A 13389-nucleotide genomic window follows, 5' to 3' on the forward strand; every position below is an offset into this window, starting at 1 on the left:
GCCAACGTTCTAATTCTGCCCCCTCTAGTTTTCTTTAGTGCCCCCCCCCTGCCCCCCCCCTCCCCCGTCTGTGGCTTTCACAACACTTTCCCTCCCTCTTCACTCTCTCTCTCTCTCTCTCTCTCTCGCTCTGCCTCGGGCACACTTTTGTATGGAACATGACATGGATGGACTATCAGGAAACGTGATTGACTTTGCCCCATGCAGGCTTTTCCATTTTCTGCTTGATTTCACAGCCGTCTGTGAACCTGAGTTAGTGTGCAGTGGCAGAAAAAAGAGCTCAGACTTTTTTAGATGGAATGTAAATTTGCATCAATTTTAATATTACTGTATAAAAACCTCAGAAATTCAATGTTTGATGAAAGACTTGATGAAACTTTGATGTGAGTTAATGAACCCACTTTAACCAATGACCAGTTAAAACACATTCTTCTCAACACCAGCGCAACTGTCTTCAAATACTTTTCTGTGTTCTCACGTGCGTGCCTCAAGGCTACCATGTTACACACACACACACACACACAACAGAGGTGTGACATCACAGCCTTTGATCCTTCTGGCCAGTGGATAACCTGAGAACACGGCCTTTTGTTTGAAGTACCATTCAGTTCCAGCTGAGCTCCTGATGAAGTGTCTCGTCACTGAACTAAAGAAATAAAGTCCATTTGATTCAATCTAAACTATTAGTTATGATGAGAGGACAACTGGACCGTCTTGGAGTCTGAGCTCAGACCATGAGATCAGGGCGCGGTCGCCTCCTTGGTTTTCCTGGAACGACCGTCTTCTCAGATATTCAGCCACTTCGTCTGACACTCTGAGGCTCGTGATATTATTTTTCAGCATCCGACCGCGGGGCTGAGAACGGACATTAGACTAGAAGGAAAACCTGTGTAAAAAACACTGTTGGTGTGGAGTGATGTCACAGTTAGTCCACATCACAACCACCCAACTTTGTCAGCGTTAAGGTGAATTCACAGGATTGGTTAATAAAACCTGACCAGTTCCACCTGATGTTACACGTGTGGGAATTAAATGACCAGATTTAATTTGATTCAAACAGTTAAAACAAACTGTTGCGTTTGCAAACACACTGGTGTGTGTTGGCTCAGGTGGTGGACAGTAGGTGGCAGGTTCCTGACACAGCGCCACACTCCTGCACACTCCTGCACTGCCTTTTATATTTAGGAATGATCAGACGTTTGATGAGAGCTCTCAGGGTGGAGCGGGTGGAGCGGGTGGAGCGGGTGGACTCAGGTAAATTAGTAATAGATTTTGGGCGGAGGTGACATGTTGACCTGTGGTCATTATTCTTATTGACGTGTAAGGCATGGTAAATTAGCACCAGGGTTCCTCCTGAGCAGATGTGATCAGTTCAAACGTCGTCTCTTCTTCAGTGCTGAGAGCCACTCTGAGGAGAATCCCTGCTCCTACTCTGTTTGGAGCTGATGTACAGGAGCTGTCACTCCATGCAGAAATGCAGTCCAGCAGTCGACTCAGATTTAAGGTATGCACTGACAGACGGTGTCTCTCTCTCCCTCCTACCTCAAACACATATACATAGATCAGAGCAGTGAGGACCAACTGGCCGCACACACACAGTAGGATTAACCTACTGAAGGATTTTTCATGTCTTCACAGATTTTCGATCCTAACAATAAAAGGTTTGAAGTTCCTCACGAACACGTCAGCACCGTGACCAGCCAACCCTCCGTCCCCATCAGCGACACGTTAACTATCTCACACAAACCCTTCGGTCTCACCGTGCGCAGGAGAGAAAACAAAAAAGTACTGTGAGTATTCACTGTGCCCCCCCTCACCCCCCCGTAACCAACAATAGATATGTAGCATATAGATACTACAGTTGTTTCATCATCTATATATGATATATAATATTATAAGGTCATAGTAGAGCCTGACAACCTTTGACCTTGATGCCTCACTGACCCCACATCATTTACAGGGATTTGAACCTTCACCCTGCAGCAGTGAGATACCGTTAGATTAGATGAGGTGATTAGTGGCTGCTGAGTAATTAGGTTGTCTTTGATCCTCCTGCTCTCCTGTCACTGTCTCATTGGAGGACTGTGGTCACGTGACTGGGTGAATGTGTACTTTGATGTGTAGCTGACAAATACAACTCAATTGTTTTCATTAAACTAGTTATTTCTCCATTAAAACGTCCTATCAGCGTTGACTCAGTAAAGGATAACAAGGACAATAAGGACATATTTACAAATGGTACAAAATCACAGGAGCCGAGTCTAAACTACTGTCATAATGACTGTGTCCTTCAACCTGTCGGGTTAATCAGCAACCAGCTGGTTAGTAGGTGTGTCAGCTGATTGGCTGACTGACTGATCGACTGACTGACTGTCTGACTGACTGACTGGTTGACTGACTGACTGTCTGACTGACTGACTGACTGTCTGACTGCCTGACTGTCTGACTGACTGACTGACTGACTATCTGACTGACTGACTGACTGACTGTCTGACTGACTGACTGGTTGACTGACTGACTGTCTGACTGACTGACTGGTTGACTGACTGACTGTCTGACTGACTGACTGGTTGACTGACTGACTGGCTGACTGACGACTCCTTTAAATTGTTTGCCAATCATTTGTATTATTTGTTAGTTTTGTTAGTTGCCTCTTGTATTTAAAGACTTTTACTTCAGTATCTCAGCAGTGGTAATATTTGAGCACAGATTCCCGACAGATTCAAGAATCTAGAACTCCTTTAAATTGTTTGCCAATCATTTGTATTATTTGTTAGTTTTGTTAGTTGCCTCTTGTATTTGAAGACTTTTACTGCAGTACTTCAGTATCTCAGCAGTGGTAATATTTGAGCACAGATTCCCGACAGATTCAAGAATCTAGAACTCCATGATTGTGTCTGTCATAATCTGTCATCATCCCCAACTGTTCCTGCTCTTTTTGTGCTGCTTCTCACATCTGTCATTGTTTCCACACTGTGTGTGTGTGTGTGTGTATCCAGGTTTGACACAACGATAGCACCCCTGGTCTTTGCTGACCAGTACCTCCAACTGACGGCTAAGCTTCCATCCCATAATATATACGGTCTAGGTGAGCATGTTCACCAGCAGTTCAGACACGACACCAACTGGAAAACCTGGCCCATCTTCACCAGAGACGCCTTTCCTAATGGTGTAAGATATATACTGTATATATACACACACATCCATCCATCCATCCATCCATCCATCCATCCATCCATGACTCTGTCTCTCTGCCTTCCCTCCAGGGGACACACAACCTCTATGGCCACTACCCCTTCTTCCTGTGTCTGGAGGATGAGTCGGGGAAGTCCTTCGGGGTGTTTCTCATGAACAGCAATGCGATGGGTAAACATGAAAACTATCACGTGCACATTCTTCTCCAGCAGGATTTCAGGGCTCATGGGGTTTTACTACAGTGTATGACTAGTAAGGAGCCGTGTCCCTTTTGCAGAGGTCACACTGCAGCCTGCTCCAGCTATAAACTACAGGACCATCGGAGGAATCCTGGACTTCTATGTTTTCTTTGGCGACTCCCCAGAACACGTGGTGCAGGAGTTCCTCCAGGTTGGTGTTCAGACTGACTGTGCAGGTAACTCTGTGTTTTCAATAAAGCCCAATGTTGACATTCCCAATCATGCCTTCATTGGCAGCTCATTGGCAGACCCGTGATCCCCCCCTACTGGTCACTGGGTTTCCAGCTTTCTCGTTGGAACTACGGTAACCTGGATGTGGTCAAAGAAACGGTGGAGAGGAACCGTGCTGTTGGACTCCCATATGTAAGATGAGGATCACTGCTCTTTTTACCTTTGCTTTTGATGCCTGTGTGAAAGTCCTAGATTATATATATATATATATATAAATATGAACTACTACTTAAGTACAACATCACCCTAAACCTATCCTCTAACCTGACTCCATCTTCTAAATCCCAAATGTGAATTTTGTCATCGTAAATCACTTGCTTGGAGCCAGATTCCAAGCTGCTCATTTATACATTTGTGCTTGACAAGTGACTCATAAACTAAAGGGAGTGAAAACTATATTTTCATAGACACTTCATTACATTTCCACTAATTGATCTTCAAACATCAGGAGGAAAGAGAGAGACAGAGAGGACAGAAATCCATGGACCTGTAGTAAAACACGAGGGCGGGTGTGTGAGTCCGGAGGCAGGAGCTTTAACCACTGCACCCAGGACGTGACATGAAGGTTGAGGCACGGCTCCAGGAGACAGTCAGAGTGATGGGGATGGCCTTTAGCTTAGACGGGCTAATCTAGCTTTCTGTCAAATAACGGAGAGTGCACAGGTCTCTGTGGGTTCAATCCCAGAACCACTATTCTTCAAGTGTCAATGAGTGTTAACACTGATCAAACATTGATAGGCTGAGTGTCTTTCATTATTTCAATCATTCTTTTCTGGATTTCAATATTACCAGGAACTCATGGGAAACGCTGGTTCTGGTTGACATTTAAATGGTAATGGACTCAGCAGCTCATCTTTTTCCAGGCATAATGGCAGTAACTGAATAAAAATTTAGAAAATATACACGGACCGATGGTTGAAGTGTGTAGACGAGGGGGGGCCGGGAAGTTTAAACAGCTTCTATTACAAGTATTTGTTGTTTTTATATATGAAATAAGAATTATACATCATGTTTGTCCAAAAACTGAAAGAACGTGTCAATGGAACTGAAAGGACTCCAGTCTGTGGAGGAGACAAACACAGGTCGTCTGGGACCCTGTGGGAGTCAGAGAGTCCCTGCAGGAACTGTTAAATGGACCATAGGTAGAGAAACTCTAATAGCGTTCCCCTCTTTGTTACATAAAAATTAAACTATCACTGAACCAGAAAAGACTTTGAGTAAACTCTGTCTTATCTGAAGACACAATATCAGCAAACGATCTGTAAGGCAGGAGGCACGGACGCACTGTGGCATCGTAATACGTCTCTCTGATCATCTGCAATCTCTCGTTCACATCCAAAGACATTAGGCCCGTTTCCCCTCCAACTGTACTCAGGGACATATTTGATAACCATTAGATAGACCACAGAGGGCATTATCACATTTCCCCTAATATGTCTGGAGCGGATTACCATTAGGGGAGGAATCTGGCGCAGCCCTCACAACCATCTGCTCTATCAACATGGAGAGGATTCTTGGCAGACAAACAGATCAGAACAAGTATGATGTTGCATTCTGGGAGAAAACAGTCAAACGTGTTGTCAGTCCACTCGTCCTCCCAAGGTTCAGTAAAAGCAGGTTTACTAGCCTTTGTTGGAGTTGAGTTGAGTGACAGTTTGAAAAGTACCAGTGCATATAATTAGGGAAGAACGTATGGATCCGTGGATACAGTGGAGGAGCTAATGACCCTGCAGAGACGTGGTAACTGTCCCATTAGAACAAGAGGACAACATGAGGGAACAGTTCCTTTAAACTGGACGAGACTTTTCTGTTTACATTTATTTTCCTTTACACAGGACATCCAGTACACTGACATCGACTACATGGAGGATAAAAAAGATTTCACCTACGATAAAATCAAATTTAAGGACTTGCCTAAGTTTGCTGACTACCTCCATGAGAAGGGGCAGAGATACATCCTCATCCTGGTAGGACCGTCAGATGAGTGTGAATGTGATTACAACAGGGGGCTGTTATAAAAACTGTCTGTCTGTCTGTCTGTCTGTTCCAGGACCCTGCCATAGCCACCAGTAAACGGGTTGGCGACGCTCCGTACGGGTCCTACGACCGCGGCAATGAGAAAAACGCCTGGGTTTTTGATTCTGACGGTAAAACTCCTTTGTTGGGAGAGGTGAGTCCAAGTGGGGGAGGGAAGAGAACACTGACACTAACTCTGAGACACTCGTATAACACAGCTCATTGCAGGAGGCTTTAAGATCCATTAAAGCTGTAAAAATCCTCCTTTTATAGATGATGTCATGTCTGTTTGAGAATGATGAAACAAACCTCCTCCAAAGTTAGAAGAAACCAAGAAAATATTCTGTTACACAAAGACGTTGATGTCACATGACCCCAGGCAGAACCTCACAGAGGTCCAGCCTCAGTTTCTACACCAGAGGATGAACCAAGTCCAGAACCGTTTTATCAACAGCATCACGTTTCCCTCAAAGTCAGTCCAATCTGAGTCCCACAAACGCCAGGCTCCAAACTACTGTTTTTATTGTTGCAAACATTCACTGGTTTTTTGTCTATAATCAGGCCCTAACGACTTTGTTGGTTTGGAAATCTGGCCTGGTTGAATTTATAACTGAATAGTCCCTTCTGTCTGTACTGCACTCAGCAGTTTAAAGTTCCAAATCAAGAGTACTTCCACCTTCTAGTACATTTAGAATCTACTGGTTTCTTAAAGCTCATACCAGTATTTTCACACAGTTAACAAATCACACACGTCTTCAAAACTGTCCATCCGTGTCTTTGGAGTTTCACCCTGCTGTGTCACTGTTCTCTTCACTGCTGAGGATCTCAAGCTGCACCATCAAGGGGTTTACCTCAAAATGCACCTAATTATGTAGCCTAGCAGCTGTAGCCTAGCAGCTGTAGCCTAGCAGCTGTAGCCTAGCAGCTGAAGCCTAGCAGCTGTAGGTTAGCAGCTGTAGGCTAGCAGCTGTAGGCTAGCAGCTGTAGGCTAGCAGCTGTAGCCTAGCAGCTGTACGCTAGCAGCTGGAGCCTAGCAGCTGTAGGTTAGCAGCTGTAGGCTAGCAGCTGTACGCTAGCAGCTGGAGCCTAGCAGCTGTAGGTTAGCAGCTGTAGGCTAGCAGCTGTAGGCTAGCAGCTGTACGCTAGCAGCTGGAGCCTAGCAGCTGTAGGTTAGCAGCTGTAGCCTAGCAGCTGTAGCCTAGCAGCTGTAGGCTAGCAGCTAGCCGGTATTCTGTCCTGTTTTTTTATCTTCCCTATAGAAAACCCTCAGGTGAAAACTGTCAGTGTGGACATTATTTTGAAGAGCTGCCAAACCAGCAGTCTCAGAAACTGCTGCATTCACACTGCTGCATTCACACTGCTGTATTCACACCACTGTATTCACACTGCCCTTCATGTGCCTCCAACTTCAGGTGTGGCCAGGAGAGACGGTGTTTCCAGACTACACCAGCCAGGGCTGCATTGACTGGTGGGTTGATGAGTACGAGAGATTCTCCAAGGAGGTCAAACACGATGCCCTTTGGATCGTAAGTCAATTCAACTATGATGTGGAGAAACAGTGCAACAGCAGCCACTTATTTAAAAGAATTCTTATAATCAGATGATGATGATGATGTTCAGTGGACGGGTGTTGTCTTTCCACATATTCTGGTGTGTGAAACATTTGCAGGACATGAATGAAGTCGCCAATTTCAAGCAAGGATCCAACAAAGGCTGTGCTGCTAACAACCTCAACTACCCTCCCTTCACTCCAAGTAGGTCACCACAGCTTGAGCCACAGGTTTCTGTTCAAGTTGGGTTAAAAAAGACTAGCTGTAAGACCGATACAAAGACAGACACGTTAAAACATGTTTTAGTTGAGACGCATTCTGAAGTGGAAACACTGTCTTAGGACTTTGTCTTTAATTATACATCTGTTGACAAAGTGGTTACAGAACCGAGCTCTAAAAGTGTAGAAATAGAGGGTGTCTCTTGTCCATAGCCCAAAGCCCGTGAACAAGTTGATCAATGGTCCTCAACAGCTCATAAAGTGAGAAAACTCCTCTGTAATTGTGACTCCCTGTTGGAGAATTTAAAAACTGCCTCGTCCTCCATGTCTTATGTTCCATCTGTGACTCTGACAGGACCATCACCGTCACAGTCCAAGGCAAACTCCCCAGACACTACCTGTTATGACACTCCCCCTAAGACCTCCTCACCTTTCACTGCTCTGTTGTCCCATGTACTGTATATATATATGTACAGCATATAATTCTATTGGTCTTTCTCTCCTTGTCCCGTCACCATATTGGACCGTCCTTTTTGTCTCACCCCTGCCTCACCTCCTCTTACACCACCTTTGTTTACCCTCCCACCCCCAGGAATTCTGGATGACCTCATGTACAGCAAAACTCTGTGCATGGATGCCAAGCAGGCCTGGGGGGACCACTACGACGTCCACAGTCTTTACGGCTACTCAATGGTCCTGGCAACTGAAAAGTGAGAGCAGTCTGGATCAAAGTCATTTGTTCCTTGTCCTAAAATGTTGTGTGTGATGTCAAACATACACTGAGTGAATTCTGCCTCTCATTCTGAAGTCATGAGTGGAATTGATTGGATTTACCAACACCATCTAATAGGTGCAGGACTTACACAGTCCTGCAGGGGGTGTCGGTGTAAATGGAGGCTCTCATTATTGACATTTAATAATTAGGCACATAAAGAAGGAAGCTGGAGTGAACTTTGAAGGCACGAAGAACTCAACAGTGTTTGCAGAACAATTCTGTTTGTTAGGTGTAAGAAATAGAAGAAGTCAAATGTCCAACTGCTGTCACACAGTATATAACGACACCCTGTTTACATTCACTACTATGTTCAAATGAATTACCATCATTTATATATGTGTATATTCACCCGCTGCGTCCTGTCTACCTCACAGGGCTCTGCAGCGTGTGTTCGGTGGGAATCGAACCCTGATGTTGACCCGGTCCTCTTTCCCAGGTGTGGGAAAATACTCTGGTCACTGGCTGGGGGACAATGGTGCAAACTGGAATGACATCAGATGGGCTATTCCTGGCATGCTGGAGTTCAGCCTCTTTGGCGTTCCCTATGTGAGTACTATTAAAGTACACAGTCAGTACACAGTCAGTACACAGTCAGTACACGTGTTGTACTGAGTGCTGCTTCACACCACCTCAGTGCCCGACACGCTTAACTTAACGCTTAACTTAACGCCTAAGTTAACGCTTAAGTTAACGCTTAACTTAACGCTTAATTTAACGCTTAACTTAACGCTTAACTTAACACTTAAGTTAACGCTTAACTTAACGCTTAACTTAACGGTCTTAACGGTTAACTTAACGGTTAACTTAACACTTAACTTAACGCTTAAGTTAACACTTAAGTTAACGCCTAAGTTAACGCTTAACTTAACGCTTAACTTAACGCTTAAGTTAACGTGAAAACATCTCAGTTTTACTAAGGATATATATTTGACATGCTAGTGATAAGGTGATAAGGGTTAATATTGACTCTGTTGTTCCTCCGACCACAGTCACTGTGGTGTGACGTATTTCTGGACATCTTCAGAGCAGAGAGACAGAGACAGAGATGAAAACATCAGCGTCTCTCCTGCTGTGCATGTCAGGTTGTCCTATCGATGTCATGTTCTTCCTGGTGGGACTGTGTGAAGCTGAGTTCAAGTTCTCCGGCAGACAAACAACAAAAGAAAGCAAGAAAGAGAGAAACCAGGAGGAATTGGATTTGAATTGATTCCCTCCTGCTGAGTGTGTTGTTAACTGTAGCAGGCAGTAAACAATAGAACACAGGCTGTGGCCACGGACTGGCCTTTGACTCAAGTCTCTCTTTAGGTCCCTGCTGTGCATTAATGTACGTAAAGACCACCATCAACGTCATGCTGCTGCTGATGCTGCTGCTGATGATGATGCTGCTGCACGTCATGCTGATGCTGCTGATGCTGCTGATGCTGATGCTGCTGCTGATGCTGCTGCTGCTGCTGATGCTGCTGCTGATGTCACCCCTCCCCCCAACTGATCTAAACTGAACTGACACCAGACCACCCCCCCGACTGATCTAAACTGAACTGACACCAGACAGGATGTTTTTGTTGATTTGATGTTACAGACCAGGGTCTCACATTTAATATTTGATCTTCTTTATAAGCCCAGTTTTATAAAAGAAAAGTAAACACAATATGTTGTAGTATATTATAGTATATAATGTGTTACGCAAGATCTGGTGCTGTCAAACTATTATTACGATTCTTTTTGGATTTATGACAAATAATCAGGATGAGTCAACATTTGTAACTCTGACCAAAAGACAAAGAAGAGCAGCAGCAGGTGGCTGTACGTGGTTACACAGCAGGGAATAATCCAAACGACGGGATTATTCATATGAACGTTGTGTGTGGAGACACTGGTCATCACTCTGGCTCTCTGGGCTGAAGCTCAAGCCCACACAGATGCATGCTGGGAGTTCTTCAGGTTTGAACAAATATCCCGCAGGTGTCGGCTCCATCTCAACCTGTTTCCCCCGATGGCTTTCAGATCGGAGCAGATATCTGTGGATTTTTCGGACACCCCAGTGAGGAGTTGTGTCGTCGCTGGATGCAGGTTGGAGCTTTTTACCCCTTCAGCCGGAACCACAACGCTGAGGGTTACGAGGTACAGTAACAACTGTACTCTGGGGTTTTTTTAGCTAAATTTCCTTTCACTCAGGCCAAATATTCTTCTAGTGGCTAAAAATAGAAACTCATGAAGGAGACAACATCTCAGCAGCAGTGGATTTAGAAGCAGCACAACTACAGTCCTACACTCTGATTTGGCAGTTCAACTAATTCAGTCAATAAGTGGAAGTTTACAGCACTGGACAGTGTACTACAGCATCCCCGGTGGCAGGGGTTGGTATTACAGTGGTCTTGTTTGTATCTCTTTTTAAGTATATCAAAGATGAAGTTTTACAGTGAACATGATTTGATTGACTTGTTTACATTTTAACTGAGTTTTAGATGAAATCACTCGACTGCAGCAGCCCCCAGTTCACACTGCGTCACTTATTTTCTACCTGACACATCGTGTTTAAATGAATTTGGATGCACTGGGAGCGTGAGCCGCTGACGTCCCTGCAGTGACACCGTCACAGCAGCAGGTTTTTGGGCCACGGCAGCCAGAGGTGCAGACACTCAGTGCCAGGCTGACTCAGAGTCAGTGGAGCCAGGAGTTTTACGCCTGAGTAAATCATTATGTTAATGATTCATTTTGTTGTATTAGACCAGTTGATGTAGCATTACATTCTTAACAAAGCAATGACACAGTTATCACTTTTATGTTCAAATAATCCAAGTTAGAAATGAATCAGTTAATCCATGTCATGTTGAGGGATAAATATAAAAACTCTAATTAGTCTTTAGAACAACTAGTGTGTGTGCGTGTCTTAAAGTCAGCAACAAATAACTGAACTGGTAAGTGAAGACAAAGCTGAGTGACTTTTACCACATGAACGTGAACGTATGTTTGGCTCATATTTACCTTCTGACATTTCTCAGCTCATCACTATAAAAATAGCACAGCCTTGAGGAATGGGTGGAGCTGGTGGGGGGGCCCAGATGGGGGGCGGGGGATGTTTAGTGTACGCTGAAGGAGGCGGAGTAGGTGTGAGATGTGTAGCTGTGGGAGGACAATGACAAGAAGCTGATAAATTTAAAGTGAAGTTTCTGCTTAATGAGACAGCTAATGTGTGACCTTTGTGTTCCCTAATTATGGCTTTATTACACACACACACTGACACACACACACACACTCAAATTTGTCATCAGATTTCTGTAGCTTCCCACATTTAACCTTTCTATTCTACTCACATTTAATTAAAGAAAAAAAAAACAGTTCAATAGTAATATTTGAATTTCTAACTGAGAAAAAACCCTGTCATTCACAGGTTCTATTTTCCACACTATGTCACTGTGTTTGGTCTGTACTATATATATATATATTTTTTTTTTTCATGAATATGTTATTTTCCTCAGCCCCCCCCTCCCTCCCTTTGGGCTTGTTTCCCATGTGAAAACAGACACATCTACATTTCCGTCTCCCATTTATCAATGCCATCTCCTAAAGCCATCTTTCTGCCTCCAGCCTCAGGATCCAGCCTGGTTTGGTGCTGATTCGCTGCTGGTGAAGACGTCCATTCATTACCTGAGGATCCGTTACACACTCCTGCCTTACCTCTACACACTCTTCTACAGAGCACACACCACGGGGGACACGGTCGTACGGCCCGTCATGCATGAGTACGTCATTTTAAGTCGATCAAAATGTTAAACGTGAACTGAACGACACATCAAACACGACATCAGCCAAATTATTTGTGACTAACTAACTTAACTACCGATACTGCAACAACGGAGTATCTGCTACGACAAGTCGTACAAAGTCGATTTGAGCGTTCGGGCTGAGGGATCAGATCAGATGGACTCAAGTTTTTATGACGTTCGATCCTGAAACTTTGATCAACGTTGGATCGATGCTGAGTATCAAAAAACAACACACAAACAACACACAAACACACCAACCAGTTGAAATGATTGGTGACGATCCAACAGCCGTTACTTCAGACCAGACCATATTTATAAAACAGCTTTGTCATTGGTTGAGGTTACACTCACACACAACGTGAATAGAATCAAAGATGTTGGTGAGTCAGGTGGAACTAAACCAGTTTGACCAACCAGTTTGACCAACCAGTTTGACCAACCAGGGACGAGGACATCATGACATTATGTTTTATTTTGTCCTAGGTTTTATGCTGACAGTCAGACCTGGAGCGTGGACAGACAGTTCCTCTGGGGAAAATACCTGCTCATCACACCTGTACTGGACCCGGTCAGTCAACACACACACACACACACACACACACACAAAGTGTCCTCCGCTGGGAAGCCATGACATGAGATTTTCCATGTTGCCCCCCCCCCCGTCTCTTGTCCCCCTTTTTCCTCCCTTTCATTTCCTCGCTCTTTTTTCCTCCTCTAATGAGAGCACTGACCTCATTACTAGCAGATTAGAAGTGTAGATAGAAGTGTGTACGTGTGTGTGTGTGTGTGTGTGTGTTTGGGAAATGAGCTACATGCACTGGTGTGAGTTGGTGAGTCTGTGCAGCGGTTGTGGTTGTGTCAAAGTGGCCTGATTAATAAGCCATTTGGCCCGGCCTCTGGTGAACGACAGAACATTAGAATGTGGATTGGGTTGATAGTGAGCTGGGAACAAAGGAACTTCCTCAGTGTGAATTTGGAAAGTTTTGGGTTCAAGAAGTTTTAGAATTGTATTTGCAGAGCCTGAGGGTGTGAGACGTCCGGAGGGTACGCAGAAAGAAGGACTAAAAGGTTTGTATTTTCTCTGAATCAAAGACGGAGGAGGAAAAAGAAAGATGCTTACAGTAGTCAAACGCCTTCAAGGACAGAAGTGCGTTGCGTAATAAATCCATTAATGACCACTCCTTCATTTTCTAGCTTTAAGAGCAGAATCAAAGTGACCCAGTGATTGAACACAGTCCATGTGATACATTAGAAGTCAGTCTTCAGGGAGGACAATTATGACCTTCTGTGTAACGGTCTAGATCTGCACTTAAATAAAGAAGAAGAAAAATCCACTTTGAGCAAGTGATTGATGATGATGATATACTGTATGTGTGTGTGTATATATATATATATATA

The 13389-nt window shown here is 44.3% G+C and overlaps 1 protein-coding gene across 1 annotated transcript in view; it reads left to right on the top strand.

Moving 5' to 3' along the window:
• Positions 1–13389, top strand: part of si (sucrase-isomaltase) — a 32962-nt gene that overhangs the window by 2340 nt on the left and 17233 nt on the right. The window contains exons 5-19 of the mRNA XM_008308426.3: positions 1395–1504; positions 1639–1790; positions 3000–3171; positions 3267–3366; positions 3473–3585; positions 3672–3797; positions 5501–5632; positions 5716–5835; positions 7094–7207; positions 7351–7435; positions 8042–8159; positions 8599–8770; positions 10229–10345; positions 11813–11967; positions 12475–12559. Of these exons, the coding sequence (XP_008306648.1) occupies positions 1395–1504; positions 1639–1790; positions 3000–3171; positions 3267–3366; positions 3473–3585; positions 3672–3797; positions 5501–5632; positions 5716–5835; positions 7094–7207; positions 7351–7435; positions 8042–8159; positions 8599–8770; positions 10229–10345; positions 11813–11967; positions 12475–12559 (1871 nt within the window). The remainder of the gene's footprint in view (positions 1–1394; positions 1505–1638; positions 1791–2999; positions 3172–3266; positions 3367–3472; positions 3586–3671; positions 3798–5500; positions 5633–5715; positions 5836–7093; positions 7208–7350; positions 7436–8041; positions 8160–8598; positions 8771–10228; positions 10346–11812; positions 11968–12474; positions 12560–13389) is intronic.

This window comes from Cynoglossus semilaevis, chromosome 4 (genome assembly GCF_000523025.1).
Source record: "Cynoglossus semilaevis isolate Cse_v1.0 chromosome 4, Cse_v1.0, whole genome shotgun sequence".
Lineage (NCBI taxonomy): Eukaryota > Metazoa > Chordata > Actinopteri > Pleuronectiformes > Cynoglossidae > Cynoglossus > Cynoglossus semilaevis.